This window comes from Cnephaeus nilssonii (genome assembly GCF_951640355.1).
Source record: "Cnephaeus nilssonii genome assembly, chromosome: 7".
NCBI classification, from domain to species: domain Eukaryota; kingdom Metazoa; phylum Chordata; class Mammalia; order Chiroptera; family Vespertilionidae; genus Cnephaeus; species Cnephaeus nilssonii.
In genome coordinates this window covers 88,667,032-88,684,275 of record NC_137078.1, presented here as the reverse complement: position 1 = coordinate 88,684,275, position 17,244 = coordinate 88,667,032, and the positions used below count along the sequence as shown (strand labels likewise).

The window sequence follows — 17,244 nt, the reverse complement described above, 5'->3', positions numbered from 1 at the left end:
GTGACTACTTCATAATCATAGTTAATTTTTTCCCCATTGCCTCCTTAGATTATAAAACATTTAAAAGCAGGAATATCATTCCAGACACTGTTGCAGGTGGTGAAAAGCCCACTAGTGTGGGAGGCAGATGTCCTGGGTTAACTTCTGCTGGGTAAACTTGGGGCTCCATGTAGTTGGGGGGCTTCAGTTTCATCAGTTAAATGGCAATAATAATAATGGCCTCCCTCACACAGTTTCCTGAAGAGCAATTCAGACATTCTGTAGGAACCTGGTCGGGAGGAGTTTAATAAATGTTGAATGGATTTAAACTGCTTTGAAAAATGAAGTTCTTTACAAATATCAGACATTATTTTTAATTCCCTAAAGTATACACTGAGTGGCCAGATTATTATGATCTCTGAACGCATAATAATCTGGCCAGTGTATTTGTATCTCAAATGGGTACCAAAAGTATTCTAGACTTTTGCTGGAGATCAACCACCTATTTGCCCTGAGCTTTCTATCAGCTAGTGCAGAGTGGTCGGCAAACTGCAGCTCGCAAGCCACATGCGGCTCTTTGGCCCCTTGAGTGTGGCTCTTCCACAAATTACCACGTGCGGGCACACACGTACAGTGTGATTGAAACTTCGTGGCCCATGCGCAGAAGTCGGTTTTCGGCTCTCAAAAAATTTCAGTCGTTGTACTGTTGATATTTGGCTCTGTTGACTAATGAGTTTGCTGACCACTGAGCTCGTGCAAAGGGGAAAACTGAGCAGGTGCACGATTTATAGTATCTTTGATATCAAATAAATGAGGTACTCAAGAGAAGTACACTGAATGGCCAGATTATTATGCGTTCAGAGATCATCATAATCTGGCCACTCAGCGTATAGTAAAGGGCTTGTATTGACCTGCTGAAGGCTTGAATATTCTCCAATCGTCCAGATAAAGACCAAAGGAAGCATCACACCGGGGTTATAAAGTTTACTCTGATGTGAAACAAAACTTCATCTTCATTCTCACCAGGATCAAGATGACCACAGCCACCCCTTTGGGCGGTACCACCTTCTTCTCATTGAACGTGACCACCAGAGACGATGACTTTCTGTACAAGAGTAAGATCAACGTGGCGTGGCAGCTGGGGAGGGACGGCGGGGCAAGTGTCAAGGTCAGCTCCTGGGCTAGAGGTCAAGAGCGTGGGCTCTGGAGACAGACTGCCTGGGTCTCGGTCTCAGTTCTACTGCGTGCCAACTAGGTGACCTGGAGCATGTGACTTCACTGCTCTGTGCCTGTTTCTTCATCTATTAATGGGATATTAATGAAGTTACCACATAAGGCAAGTGAGGATTAAGAGAGATAATCCATGTTAAGAGCTTAGAGCAGCTCGCCCCGACCCGTTTGGCTCAGTGGCTAGAGCGTCGGTCTGCGGACTCAAGGGTCCCAGGTTCGATTCTGGTCAAGGGCATGTACCTTGGTTGCAGGCACATACCCAGTAGGGGGTGTGCAAGAAGCAGCTGATTGATGTTTCTGGCTCTCGATCCCTCTCCCTTCCTCTCTGTAAAAAATCAATAAAATATATTTAAAATAAGTAAATAAATAAATAAAATGAACCAAACTTAAAAAAAAAAAAAGAGCTTAGAGCAGCTAGATGTGTACTAAGTACCTAATGGGTAGTATTATTACTACTATTATTCTCATTAGGGAGTTTTGGTGTCTAGAGAGCCATGGGAATTTGAATTTTTTGTAAGATGTCCTTATATGGGTCGCCTTAAAGTGTAGCTACTTCTATACTAATTTTGCGAGGCAAGCACATCCCGTCAGTTCACAAAGGAGTACATGAATGTAGGTGGGAGGAGTTAGCCCAGGTGAGACATCTGCAGGAACAAGGGGTCCCCAGGAGGAAACATTAGAGGGCCACTCTTCAGAACACCAGTTGATTGTATTGGGGGAGGGCTGGGTCCGTTTCAGTCATTCCAGTTGACTTGGTATACACTTCTGCAAATGAAGCAGGCCTCCTGGCACATGGTGTGTCCCCAGTAATGAACAGGTCCAGGCTCTGGTGCTGGCAGGGTGCTGGGTTAAGGTGAATGTGTATATATGTGCAGAAAATCAGTGATTCTTGGGACAATGAGGTTTTTATTCCCTCTCTTTCTTTTTTGGTTTGTAATTTCAAAATTTTCTACAAAAATTACATATTACTTTCATATTATCAAAAAGAGGGAAGGGCCCTGGCCGGCGTGGCTCAGTGGTTAGAGTGTCAGCCCATGCACCGATGGGTTGCGGGTTCAATTCCTGGTCAAGGGCACGTAACTGGGTTGCAGGTTCAATCCTCGGCCCTATTTGGGGCACGTGCAGGAGGCAACCAATCTCTCTCTCTTTTTCCCCCTCCCTCCTTCCCTTTCACTCTCTCTAAAAATCAATGGAAAAAATATCCTCCGGTGAAGAATAGTTTTAAAAAAAGAAAAAAGAGGGAAGGGTATTTTGCTTGCCTGTTTCACAAAAGAGGTTTGAATCCGTGTTACGCCGGACTTGACCCAAGGCAGAATTTTGGCAGGCGATGTGCTGAGGACATAGCTCCCAAGCCCCGTTGTGAGTAGAGGTGCTCAGATGTGACTCTGTCCAGGGGTCAGCAGTGAGGTGCAGCATTCTCTTGTCTTCCCCTTGGCCCAGGGCGATGTCAGGTGCCACAGTAGGAGCCCCCTCCCAGTCTCTGAATGCTCCTCCGCATTTCAGTTCCCACATTTGTCATCTCTCCTCTCCTCCTTGTAGGTTCTGGAGCCATCGTTGCTGCCATTGTGGTGGTGGTCATCATCATCTTCACCGTGGTTCTGATCTTGCTGAAGGTGTACAACAGGTATGGGTCCCTTCAGTGACGCCAGAATGAATGGGAGCTAACACATGTGGATGCCCGTCACGTACCCAGCAGCATCCTTGAGTCCATCCTCATCCTCTAGCCCTTTGTGGGCCCTTTTTTGATATCTGCTCTCCTATAGAAACTTCAGAGTGACCAAATATTTTTGTACTTGGAGATATATATTTAAAATACAACAGTGATCATGACAATGACATAGGCCTTGAGCACGGTGGCCAACACCTGTACATATATACAGGCAATAGAGGGATGTTTCAATCCTCTTCTCTTGGGCAGTCCTCTGCTGGGTGAACCACATGAATATTTGGGGTGACAAATACATGTACACATGACTCCACTTTCTGGGACCAAATAAGATAAAATAAAGTAATAGAACTTGATTGCATGAAGAATAAAATTTGTGTTAATCACCTCTAATCACAACTTTGCTAGAAGGTCATTCTTTTCAAGGAAGAAATCAATTGTCAAAGTTTAAAAAACAGTATGTACAGTATGATAAGACACCTGGATTACACACATTCAAGGAGGGCTCAAATAAGACACTATAAGTTGTTAACAAGCAGGGGCTGTAGTTAGTTGGTTGCTAGTTAGTTGGTTGTTGGTTTTTGTAGGGGAAGGGTCCATGCATCCTTATTTTTGAGGAGTAGTAAACATGCACTGTTTTCATCATAAAATTAATATTATTTATATTGGTAGATGACATATATTCATCGCTTACTACATGCCACACGTGGTCCTAAGCTTCTTACATGTCTTAAGTCATTTAATACTTCACAACAACCCCACGAGGTGGGTACTACTGTTATCCCCAAATTTTTAGACATGAAAAAACAGGCACAGGAAGGTGAAGTAACATGCCCAAGGTCACGCAACCCTAATTGCCAGAGTTGGGACTCAGCCCAGTCCATTTCGTTTCAAAGAAAATACTACACCACTACAAGTAATAATAATGATAATATGTAATAAGTTATTTTTGAAAACCTTTGGGGTGTTACAATTTGAGTCTGTCCCAAACCAGGAAGTGGCATCAAACCCCCGTGTCTACCCTTCATTTCTCTCTGTCGTTGATGGGACTCTAAGCCCCTTTTCTAGCGGGTAAGGTGGATGAAGACTCCACTCACCCCTGTGTACAATGATGTTTGGTCTGTCAAAACCAGGCAAGTCATTTAACCTCTCAGTGACGATTTTATCATCTTTCAAATGGAAGGGTCTCCAAGTGTGATAATTATGTTGTGGTTACATTGGAGAATGCCCTTGTTCTTAGTACTATCAAGGGATAAAGTGGCATGGTGTCTGCAACTAACTCACAAATGGCTCGTGATTTTAAGAAATCACACACAATTCTGTGTGTATATATGTATGTGTGTATGTAAGTGGGGGGGGGGGGATAGAGAGAGAGAGAGAGAAAACAAATTTGGCAAATTGTTAACAGCCAGTGCACTGTTTGGTGAAGGGTATTCAAATATTAATTGTACTATTTGTGCAACTTTTCTGAGGATTTGCAATTTTTAAAAAAGAATTATAACAGGTCAACAAGATGAAATACATAGACATTAGAATGAATGATTGTTGTTAATTATTGAATTTTATGGCATATGAAATGAAAGACAGGATATGCATTTTAAGTTTATTCTCTTCTCAGTTATGTTCAAAGTTACTAAATATTTCTAGCAATAAAATTAGCAAGTATAACGAGGCTGCAAAATTTAACTCATGCTACCAAAAATGGAACATCTTTGTCTTGTCTTTAATACAGCCACCTATCTGACAGTTGACTCATTCATTAATATGAAAAAATTAAATAAAATATCTAATTTAGATTAAACAAAAAATCAAAGGGTCAGACTAGCTAATGTCTAAGGTCCCGTCCAGCTGTGAAATTCAATGGTTGGCAATTAAGCAACATAATTTAACGATGATCTACATTAATCTCTTCGCCAGAGCCATAGTCACAGCACCCACTCCCTGGGGCACAAGAGGAGAGAGACTCAACCGAGTGTGCGTATCTCATTGCAGGAAAATGAGGGCAAGGCGGGAGCTGGAGCCCAAGGGCCCCAAGCCAGTCTCCCCTTATGCCCAAGGCCCAAACAGCAGCAGCAGCCAACACCCAGCAAGTGTGACCTTCAGCCCTCCTGACGTCCACGTGGAGACTCGGTGACCCCCACCCTGGTGCTGTCTCAGCCACTGTCTGAAGAGCCTTCTCCGGTCAAGACCAACAAGCGCGTTTCTCCTTTGGCAGCTTCAATATGAGTTCCTTCCAGTCAGATCAACAGGGGCATCTCATCCAATCCCTGAAGCTTCAGGCAACGCCCAACCCCATTCTGCCCTGCCCTCCCCACCCCCACTGTGTCCGTATCTCTGCTGCCACCTTACCAAAAAGCTGTGGAATACCCTTTTGTCATCTGAGGAGGTAGAGCTATGAAGGGAATCCAATGATGTGGGTTTGGCTCTCTCCCCTCAAAAATGATAGCTAGACAGACAGCCCAGGAGTTTTCTGGTCAGGGGTCAGGTGTCAGGGGTCAGGGCATGCTCCCGAGAGTGTCACAACTGAGTCATGTCAGAGTAAGGGCCATATCCACAGCTTTGCAGAGCGAACTATTCAATCCCATAATCAGAGGAACTAACTGGACTAACTAACCAGAAAACCTGCTCATTAATTTGTAACTTATTCCGTACTAGATGACCGCTAACTAGCTCAGGACGATTGATTGGTCAGCACACCTTTCCCTCTTTAAGAAAGATTGAGGAGAACACGGAAATCTTCTCCAAAGGGTTCTAATCATTAGTAAGAGTCAGATTGGAAGGCATAGGGTGACCTTGAGGATTAATGGCCTCTAGGACACTACCGATTGCTGCTGTTTCTATGGGCCTGGAACAGCCTGGTGGCTGCTCAGAGCCCCTCCTTCCGCTCTCGGCGGATTAACCCTGGCTCAGTCTCATTTCTTCGTTCCCCACGATTTGCATTCTGAGCAATCCTGGCTCTCGGGTTAACACGTCCACTCGAGAACCAGTGTTTGGACAGATTAGATTACAGCTCTATTTATGTTTCCTGTGCCCTTCCTGGTCACCTTGCAGAATTCTATTCAGGACACATTCAAAGTACCTCGTTCACAACTTATTTCTCTGTAGAGAGCTGGCCTCTTTGACTTCTTATCCTGGACTACAATCTGCCGAGAGGGGAAAGCATTTTGGAGTTAAGAAGACCCTGCCTTCCGAGCCCTACTTCCTGGTCGTGTGGCCTTGGGAATGTGACTTGACCTCTCCTTATCTGGTTTCTTGACCTTGAACTGAGAATGATAACGTCTGCCTCACAGGGTTACAATAACAAGTCATGGTCTCAGTAAAGCAGGTCTATAGTGCCTGGCACCAGCAAATGCTTAATGAATGGGAGCCGGCACTGCTGTTAGGATATTTCTTCAATTGCAAAGCATTTTTTTTTTTTACATTTTAATGATTGTGAACTCAGCATGTGTCTTAAAACGGATGGGTCCCTTCATGTAGTTGTTCTGTCTCTCTCTCTCTCTCAGCTGTTTTTAAAATCAATTGTGCATCTTAGAATGGAAGGCATCTTGAAAACAAGGTAATCAATCCTTACTCTGTTACAGAAAGTGACACACTCTGACATTTAACTTCAATTCTAGGAATCTCTCCCTCATGGGATTAGAATCCCTTTTGAGGAGAAATTGAGGATCGGGGAGGTAAGAGGACTGACACCTGGGTCACACTGCTCATGGCATCCCACCATAAAAATGCTCATTTCAATGTGTCTGGAGAAATACTGGCAAATTCTTCCTCCCCAGACACCTTTTATTGTACTGTGTTTAAATATCCACCACGTACCAGGCACATTGCAAGGTGCTTTCATACGAGTTATCTTATAGGAATTATTTTTCCCAATAACCTCGGGCGTATTCTTTTTCCATTCGCAGATGAGAATCTCAAACTCAAAGAGAAAAAGTACTTGTCCAAAGTCACACAGCTAGTAAGTCGCAAAGACTCATACCCAGGTCTCTTTGACTCCAAAGTCCATCTTTTTGTTGTATCACACTCTTCACCATCCTGGCTCAAAGAACATGGATTCCTTTGTGGACTGAACAAGAGGACAGACTTGTCCATGTGTCTGAGTGGAGGTCAGGGGTCTGGCTTCCAAACCCGAAAGCCGGGGCAAAGCCAGTTGGTAACTCCTTTGAGCTTCCCTGATTGTAGCGAGAGGAGCCCTTTCTAAACCCACCAGAGCTCTAAAGATTCCTGCTTCACCCCCCTCCCACCCTCCCCCTCCCCCCACTTAGGCCCAGGGAGCAAGGTGTGGAACCAGGGCAAAGCCATTTCTTTAAGGACTCAAGCTCCAAATACCTAAATGTATTCTACTTTTACTTTTACTTTTTTTTTTTTTTTAATGTTCCAGCTCTAAAACCAGACTCTTGCGCCCTTAGTAGCCTGGTCCTGGGATTACTCGAGGAGTTATCTTCTAGTATGTGTTTCTTTTGTTAAATGAAAGCTTGGAAATGGAGGAAAGAAGAGAAGTAGAGAAGTGGGAGGGGGAGGAAATAAAAGGATTTGAGTGTTTTGTTTTAACTGATAAAAGTCCTGTAAGGGCTCCTGTGTGCAAGTTGAGGTGCTACTAAACACACGAAGTCACAGTCCCTGCTCTCAAGGAGCCTCGGCGGTCTCCTGTGGCCGGGACCTTGCAGTATATTTGTGCATTTTGTTTCTGACAGGTGCCTTTCCTAACTGAGCAGATGCTGCCTTAGTTGGCCACTGAATCAATAAAAGATATTAAATGCTTAAAGGACAATGTCTAAAAATAAAAAAATAAAATTTAAATCAAATGTTTGTTGAGTTGATTTCAATTAATTGTAGAGCTGGCAAAGAGCTTTCCTAAAAACTTCCTTTTCCTGACAATGTAAATAGTGTCCTGAGGGGAAGCCCGAGCCTTTTCAAACACCCTGTCCTCGCTGTGAAAGAAGTATGGCCAAGGTGGGTCGCCATCAGCAGACCGTTCTGGGGGTTTGGGAACATGTTAACTTGATTAAATGTTACAAAAGCAATACCATTTGAAGGCCTGCTGTTAACCACCAGAGGTGCCGAGATGCCAAAGTTTGGGGATCCAGGGAAGTATAAGAGACATTAGAATGGAGCCAAAATAACCAATAAGGATGTTTATCATTAACTAAGCGCCTACACTGTGCCAGGCATATGTGTAAATTCAGTCTTAGTTAATAGTGCTAAATTGAATTGAATTTTCTTGGTATTCTTATCAAATAAGTCCTTGCATAAATATAAGGACTTATTTCTGGACTCTGAATTCTATTTCATTAATCTATATTTCTGTTCTTATGCTAATACCACACTGTCTTGATATGTAGTAAGTTTTGAAATCTAGAAGCATAAGTCCTCCAACTTTATTCAGTCCTCCATGTTTTTTATTTTTCTTTTGCAAAATATTTTAGCTATTCTGGGTCCCTTACATCTCCACATGAATTTTAGAATTAGCTTGTCAATTTTCACCAAAAAAAAGGAGCTGAGATTTTGATAGGGATTGCATCGAACCTGTAGATCATTTTGGGAGTATTACCATCATAATAGTATTAAGTCTCCTGATCCACGAACACATTCTTTAATTTTTTTCAATGAAATTTTATAGTTTTCATTGTACAAGTCCTGCATTTTTTGGGTTAAATTTATTCCTAATATTTTATTCATTTTGAAACTATTAGAAATATAATTGTTTTTTTAATTTCTTTTTTAAGTTGTTCATTTGTAGTGATTTTTGTTGTGGTTTTACTTTTTTGTTTCATTTTTATTATTTTTCTATTCATTTCTTGTTAGTGATTTTTACATATTGACTTTGCAACCTACAACTTTGCTGGATTGTTTATTAGCTCTAAGTGTTTTTTTCTGAAAAGTCTTTTTTTTTTTTTTTAAATATATTTTATTGATTTTTTACAGAGAGGAAGGGAGAAGGATAGAGAGTTAGAAACATCGATGAGAGAGAAACATCGATCAGCTGCCTCCTGCACACTCCCCACTGGGGTTGTGCCCGCAACCAAGGTACATGCCCTTGACCGGAATCGAACCCGGGACCCTTCAGTCCGCAGGCCGACGCTCTATCCACTGAGCCAAACCGGTTTCGGCGTCTTTTTTATTTTATCCATTGACTTTAGAGCGAGAGCAAAGCGTTAATCTGTTGCTCCACCGATCCATGCATTCATTGGTTGCTTCTTGCATGCCATCTTACTTAATAATAGACAAACATGTAAATTGACCATACCTCTGCTATGCTCACAGCCAATCAGAGTGAGTATGCAAATTAGAAGGCCAAATATGGCGGCTTCCCAGCTGCTCCAGGCGGGGCAGGAAGCCTGCTATAAGAGGGTGGGTGGTGGGGGGTTGCGGGGGGGCGAAGGGATCTACAGGAGCAGAGTGCTGCAATGAAGACGAAGGCCTCAGACTCTGGCCAGAGTCTGCAGCAAAGCAGCGAAGAAGCGAAGACAAACCTGCCGGAGTCTGCAGTGAAGACGAAGATGGCAGACTCAGGCCGGAGCGAAGGCCTGGGTCCGGGGTGCTGGAGGAAAACTGGTGCTGGAAGCCAAGGGAAGGAAGGCCTATTGCACGAATCTCTTTGTGCAATGGGCCTCTAGTCTATAAATAGAGATCATTTTAGTTTTTCCTTTAAATTTGCCTAATGACTCTGGCTAGAACTTCCAGTACTATTTTGAATAGAAGTGGTAGGAACAGACATCGTTGTCTTCTTCCTGATCTCACAGAATTTGTTGTATAGCAGGAAAGAGAAACTATTAAACAACCATTATTTTTGAAATAGGAAAATCATGCAATAGAAGGGTATCATGTAAGCCTCTTGCTGGGGCACCGAGCGCAGCCCAGATGGTGGGTAGGAAAGAAGGCCCCCAAAAGAAATAACATCTAAACTAAGAGTGATAAAAACTGAGTAGAAGTGATTCAGGGATGAGTGGGAGCAGAGGAAGAGGTAAAGAAGAGAGCCTGCTGGAGAGAGATTCAGGGCAGCAGATGTCCCAGGGAGCAGTGGGAGATGGGGTGGGAAGAGAAGAGAAGCTCCACTATGAAAGATCTTCAATGCTTGGCTATTTTATTTTTATTTAATATATATTTTTATTGATGTCAGAGAGGAAGGGAGAGGAGAGATAGAAACATCAATAGTGAGAGAGAATCACTGATTGGCTGCCTTTGGCATGCCCCACACTGGAGATCAAGCCCGCACCCCGGACGTGTGCCCTTACTGGGAACCAAACCCTGACCTTCTGGTTCATAGGTCAGCACTCAACTACTGAGCCACACCGGCCGGCTGGCCGGGCTGCTTGGCTATTTTAAAGGCAACAGGAAGCCACTGAAGGTACTTGAGCATTGAAACAACAAGATGAAACCTGTGCTTTAAGGAGAGCTATCCTGCTACAACGTGCAGCATGGATTGGTGTGGGCGAGACTGGGGCCTAGGAGAACAATTTGGAGTCTATTGCAAGAGGGAACAGGCGCATCTGTGTATCTGTTAGTTTTAAAATGCCTTTTCTAAATAACCCTCTAGTTGTCAAGTTTTGTTCTTTTCTCTTTTAAAGCAGCTATTTGTGGGTGTGCAGTAACCCAACAAAAATGTCTCCAGGAATCGTCTCGGGCCCACTGGCTGGGGCCACACAGCAGGGTCATTGTCTCAGCTCTGTAGCCCTTTGTCCCAGGATACCCATGCCCTGCACAGAAACTTTCCTGGCAAAGAAGCAGACGGCTGCGGTTCAGCAGATACTACTGCCCCAGACTCTGACTGTCTGCCCACATTTCGGAGAAGCAGGTAGTAAACAGACTGACCTTCAAGTCTCTAGTGACTTGAAGCCTTCTGTCCAATGGCAGCCAGGTACTAGCAGAGAGGGTACCTTCCAGGCTCACACTCAACTTCTTGAATAAATTGTACGTGCCCCCTTCCCCCCCCCCCCCCCCCCCCCGTGCTCTTAAAGAATGCGGCGATGCCTTTGTTGATCTCAGAGAAACATAACAACCAACTTATTCATCATTTCCAGCTTTCCAGTTCTTGCCTTGGGAGGCACTTGGGAGTAAAGGAGAGAAAAAACACTAAGGTATGAGTATCCACAACCTTGAATGGAAGAACCTGTGAACTGGGCAGTTTGCTCTGCATAACAAGGCACGGAAGGGGAGAAGAGGGTGTTGCGTGTCGCCCCCAGCAGTTCTCGCTCTCTTCAATTCATGGCACACTTCATCTTTGACCATATGGACCCCTTCTTGCTTAATGGTTTTTTCCATTTCACCCTGGATTCCCCACTCCTAATTTTCTTCTCCACTAGAGACACTCCATTTAATTTATGTAATTTGTCTCATATTAAAAGCAAGCAAACAAACAAACAAACAAAATCTTTTATTGACCACACAGCCCCCTTCAGGCACTGCCTACCTCTCTGCTTTTCTTCACAGTACAATTCTTTAGAAGTGCTGTCTGGAAGGCTTGGGAACAATGTGGGTGGAGACAGAATGGAATGTGGGAAGGGCTCATAGAAATGGATGGAGGGCATAAGAAGAATAAAACTCAACATTCTTCAGAGGAAGAGAACAGGATTCAGTTTGTATGACATGTCATATACAATATTCAAGGTATAATAGAATTATTAGACTTCAACAAAACAAGAAACTGTGACCTGTAATGAAGAGAAAGATTAGTCAATAGAAAGAGACCTGCAAATGACCCAAACATTGGGATTAGCAAAGAATTTAAAAAGATAACATTGATAAATATGTTAAAGACCTACATTATGATCAATAGGAGAAGATGTACATAATGGCTGAAGACACAGAAAATTTTAGGAGCCATGGCTGGGTAGAGCATCATCCTAATATGCCAAGGTTTTGGGTTTGATTCCTGGTCAGGGCACATACAAGAATCAACAACTGAATACATAAATAAGTGGAACAACAAATTTATGTTTCTCTCTCTCTCCCTCCTTTCCTCTCTCTCTAAAATCAATTTAAAAAAATCACCCCAGCCCTAGCCACTTTGGTTCAGTGAATAGAACATCGGCCTGCGGACTGAAGGGTCCCGGGTTCTATTCCAGTCAAGGGTACGTGCCCAGGTTGAGGGCTTGATCCCCAGTAGGGGGTGTACAGGAGGAAGCTGATCAATGATTCTCTCTCATCATTGATGTTTCCATCTCTCTTTTTCTCTCCCTTCCTCTCTGAAATCAATAAAAAAATATATTTTTTAAAATCATCCCAGAGATATCTTTAAAAGAGAAAGAAAGAAAGAAGCCCTGGCCTGTATAGTTCAGTTGGTTGGGCATCATCCCATGCACCAAGGGGGTGCTGGTTGATTCCTGGTAGGGTACATGACCGGGTTGCAGGCATGAGGGCAAGGCCCCCATTCTATTTATTATATATATATATATATATATATATATATATATATATATATATATATATATGTGTGTGTGTGTGTGTGTGTGTATATGTGTGTGTGTGTGTGTGTGTGTATATATATATATATATATTTTTTTTTTTATTGGTTTCAGAGAGGAAGGGAGAGGGAGAGAAACATCAATGATGAGAGAGAATCATTGATCAGCTGCCTCCTGCACGCCCCCCACTGGAGATCGAGCCCGCAACCCAGGCACGTGCCCTTGACTGGAATCGAACCCAAGACCCTTCAGTCCTCAGGTCGACGCTCTATCCACTGAGCCAAACCAGATAGGGCAAGGCCCCCATTCTTAGCTCCAAGATTTGAGAGGGGTCTCTGATGGCTCGGCTTGGCAGTCAACTCTTAGAAGAGGAAGCGGGGCGGCGGGGGTGGACTGTATGGAGAAGGAGCCTCTGGAGGACAGGATAAACATTGGCCTTTCATTGTGGAGGTCTGCAAAGGTTCACCAGGGGAAACCAGTAACGGAACACAAACTACCTTCAGAATCTAAAGCAGAAGATTCTGGCCTTGGGAATCATTTCTCACGGTCTTAGTGAAAAATCAGAACAGTGTTTCCAAGCGTGAGGTTCCCTATTAGCATTTCCTGAGGCTTCTTATTAAAATTGCGGATTCCTGCATTCTACAGAGATCAGAATTCTGGGAGGGGGGGAGACGGTGTGTGTGTGTGTGTGTGTGTGTGTGTGTGTGTGTGTGTGTGTAAGAATCTGCATTTTAAAAGTCTGGCTTGCAGACTCACCTTCCTGAGGAACTTAGGGTGAAGCAGGAAGAACCTCCCAGGTATATGTGTGAGATTGTGGGCAAGGGCTTGACATAAGTTCTAGATTTGAAAGCATCTTAAGTATTCAGGGGAAATGAAAAGTCAGCCTTTAGGGAAAACTGACAATTTCTGGGTATCAAAGCTACAGAGTGTCTAAGATGTACACATCAACTTGATGGCTTCAACGTAAGAAATGGAACAGACTGGAGGTAGCCTTTAAAAAAACATTTATATATTTTTTTAATTTGCTTTTTTGTTTTCTTTTTTATATTTTTTTGTTTTTGTTTTATTTCATTTATCAGTTTTAGTGTTTTTCATTTTTTAAAATATATATTTAAACATTTATATTTTTAATTATAGGATTATTTAACCCAATAAAAGACTATCCAATATAAAATACCTAATCTACCTATTCTCGACTAACATTCCTATTAATGTATACTACCTTTACACATACTTTTTTGGGATGGGGTTAAAGGCCACAGTATCTTAACCTCTAAGTGGATGCCTTGTAGGTCTGGAAGCTCTTCACTCTTTTTCCAGATGCTGCCTGGGTTTTCGGAGAGTGGAGGAATGGCAGGCACTTTGCGGTGGAGCTGGTGTCATGGAGCTATGGAAGCTCAGCCTTCTGTCCAGCCAGCGTGGCTCAGTGCTTGAGCGTTGACCTATGAACCAGAAGGTCATGGTTCGATTCCCAGGCAGGGCACATACCCAGGTTGCAGGCTCAATCCCCAGTGTGGGACTTGCAGGAGGCAGCCAATCAATGGTTCTCTCATCATTAATGTTTCTATCTCTCTCTTCCTCTCCCTTCCTCTCTGAAATCAATAAAAAAAAATATTTTTTTAAGAAGAAAGCTCAGCCTTATACTCTGTAGTATTAAAAAAGGGGAGGCTCTCATTTTGTCAATGGCTTCCCCAGGGGTGGTGTGACACTTTTGCTATATATGATTGGCTATAAGCAATTAGTGATGGGTTACTTATTTCTAGTACAGTAATAAGTCCTGGGCAAAGAGGTATGCAGAGGGTAGAGCGCCATCTAGTGATGTATTATTAGAATAGGAAAGTCTGAGATCCAGAAAATCCCAGATAGCCACTTGTCTTATATATTTGATATTTATAAATACAAAAACAACTAGAAATCTTCTTATAGTTTGACAGATTGATATATTAATGATACATTCAACTAAGCTCTTACATTCCTTTATCGCCAAGAGATTTCTGGCCTTTATATAGCTAATTTCAGAGTGAATCTGATTATTTATCGAACTAGTAGCCCATTTGCAGGAAGAATCCTGCAAGCGGCCGCCGCGGCCACGTGCGCTGCCGCCGCCGTTGCAGCCGCCACGCCTGCACCCGCCACCCCGCCCCACCCGGCCCGGGCTTTCCCTCTGGCAGCCACCTTGCTTTCCGCTTTTCCTCCCTCTTCCTTCTAAGTTGTCTTCAGTCTTCACTCCTCCCTCCCTCAGCGTATGCAAATTAACCGCCATCTTTGTTGGGTAATTTGCATACTCGCCCTGATTGGCTGGTGGGCGTGGCTTGGGCGTAGCGAAGGTGCGGTCAATTTGCATATTACTATTTTATTAGGAAGATAGTAAATAAAAGTGTCCTGAAATTATAATCAACAATGGAATAAGTATAGAAAAAGTTATGAGTAATTTAGGAATCATAAAGCATTTATTTATTATTAAAAATGTAAAAAAATGGTGACTGTGGAAACCCTCAGAGGTTCACCAGGGGAAACGAGTAAAGGAACACAAACTATCGTCAGAATCTAAAGCAGAAGATTCTGGCCTTAGGAATCTTCCCTAATGCCGAGAAACGATTATTCCTGTACTATAATGCCAGGCTTAAATTGACTACTAAAACTTTTTTAAAATATATTTTTATTGATTTTAGAGAGGAAGGGAGAGGGAGAGATAGAAACATCAATGATGACAATCCTTCATTGGCTACCTCTTGCACGCCCCCTACTGGGAATTGAGCCCACAACCTGGGCATGTGCCCTTGACCAGAATTAAATCTGGGACCCTTCAGTCCACAGGCCAATGCTCTATCCACTGAGCCAAACCTGCTAGGGTGACTAATAAAACTTTTAATAATATAATTGTAGTTATATGCATGCCTGTTATTAAAATTTCATATGTTCTTGATAAGAATTTATTCTTGTATCCCAAAAGTTTATTCTATGATGGAAATCTTCAGCTTTGGCAGAATATTGTTTTTAACACTGAAGTATTGTGAATTTGGCCAAAATGTGTATTTTCTGCACATCCACTTGGAACCTATTTGCCAAACTCTGGTTTATACTCATTTATACTGAGTATAAATAGAGGAGAAATACATAATTCCTATCTTCAAAGAATTTTTTTTTAATGATTTATCCCCCCCACCCCATACTCAATGGGAAACTTAAAACATGGGTAAGATTTTGTTTTGCTTTTTGTTTTCCTTTTTCCCCTTCTTTTTTTTTTTTTCAAATATATTTTTATTGATTTCAGAGAGGAAGGGAGAGGGAGAGATAGAAACATCAATGATGAGAGAGAATCACCAATTAGCTGCCACCTGCACGCCCCCTATTGGGGATTGAGCCCACAACCTGGGCATGTGCCCTCGACTGGAATTGAACCAGGGACCCCCCAGTCCGCAGGCCAATGCTCTATCCACTGAGCCAAACCAGCCAGGGCGAAGAATTTTTCTTGTGGGGGACAGGATTAGGATTATATCTGTATTTACAATACAGTGAAAAATACACTATGAAAGTATAAGTGGAATATGGGGCTCCTGTTTTGGGAGGTCAGGGCCTCAGGTTTTTGGGACTCAATGACTGCCTAAAAGATAATCAGATGGCCAATACTGTGTCCCACTAACCAGAAATGTTTCCTGAAAGAGGTCACATCTAAACTCAGTCCTAAAGGAAGAATCAGCGCTGGCCAGTTAAAGGGTCAAGGGTAGAGAGGCAAGGCGGAATGGGCAAAGGAAGAGCTCGGAGGGAGGAAACAGCGGTTCCAGACCAAGGAGAGAAAATGTGTGCAAAGGCCCTGAGGGGAGAGAAAGAATACAGTCCCTGCTAAATCTGGAAGCATTCAAGCTCCTATTCTTACACACTTTCAATTACAAATACTGTGGTAGCCAGCCTCCACGATGGCCCCCAATGACCCTCAGCTCTTTGAGTTCAAGCAATTGCGTAGTCCCCTCCATCACTGAATAGGGCTAACCTGTGTAACCAATAGGATAGTGTGGAAACTATGGTGCCCGACTTCTGAGGTCAGGTCATAAACGACATTGTGGCTTCTGTCCTGCTCTCTTTTAGATCGTTGGGTCTGGAGGAAGCCAGATGCCATGTCATGATGACACCCAAGCAGAACCCACGGAGAGGTCAGTCTGACAAGGAGCTGAGACCTCTTGCCAATAGCCATGTGGGTGAGCCTCTCAGAAACAGATCTTCCATTTGCAGTTGACTGCAGTCTAGGCCAGTGGTCGGCAAACTCATTAGTCAACAGAGCCAAATATCAACAGTACAACGATTGACATTTCTTTTGAGAGCCAAAATTTTTAAACTTCTTCTAATGCCACTTCTTCAAAATAGACTCGCCCAGGCCGTGGTATTTTGTGGAAGAGCCACACTCAAGGGGCCAAAGAGCCGCATGTGGCTCACGAGTCGAAGTTTGCCGACCACGGGTCTAGGCCAACGTCTTGACTACATCCTCTTGAGAGACGTTGAATCTGAACCACCCAAGTAAGCCACTCTAGATTCTTACTACTCAGGAGCGGTATGAGATAACAAATGTTTATTGTTTTAAGCTGCTAACTTTTGGAGTTGTTTTTTTTAAAACATGTTTTTATTGATTTGAGAGAGAGAGGAAGGGAGAAAGATAGAGAGATAGAAACATTGATGAGAGAGAAACATTAATCGGCTGCCTCCTGCACTGGGGATTGAGCCCGAAACCTGGGCATGTGCCCTAGTCAGGAATTGAACCGGTGACCTCATGGTTTAGGGGTCAATGCTCAAACACTGAGCCACACCAGCCAGGCAGAAGTAATTTGATGTTAAGCAATAGATAATGAAGATACTCTCTGATGTGCTCAAAGACACCTTGCAGAGCAAAATGAATCCGCTTTTTCTCTAGTATTGGACTATTTTAGTCCATAGCTTGTTTGGGAAATTTGTGCTTTAGTTTTTGAGGTATTT

At 43.1% G+C, this 17,244-nt stretch overlaps 1 protein-coding gene across 3 annotated transcripts in view; it reads left to right on the top strand.

The window, feature by feature from the left end:
- Positions 1-7,669, top strand: part of NCMAP (non-compact myelin associated protein) — a 38,108-nt gene extending 30,439 nt beyond the window's left edge. For all 3 annotated transcript variants that reach the window (XM_079776709.1, XM_079776710.1, XM_079776708.1), the window contains 3 exons: positions 1,006-1,094; positions 2,749-2,833; positions 4,868-7,669. In XM_079776709.1, the coding sequence (XP_079632835.1) occupies positions 1,013-1,094; positions 2,749-2,833; positions 4,868-5,009 (309 nt within the window). In that variant the 5' untranslated portion in view covers positions 1,006-1,012 and the 3' untranslated portion in view covers positions 5,010-7,669. The remainder of the gene's footprint in view (positions 1-1,005; positions 1,095-2,748; positions 2,834-4,867) is intronic.
- The last annotated feature ends 9,575 nt before the right edge of the window (positions 7,670-17,244 follow it).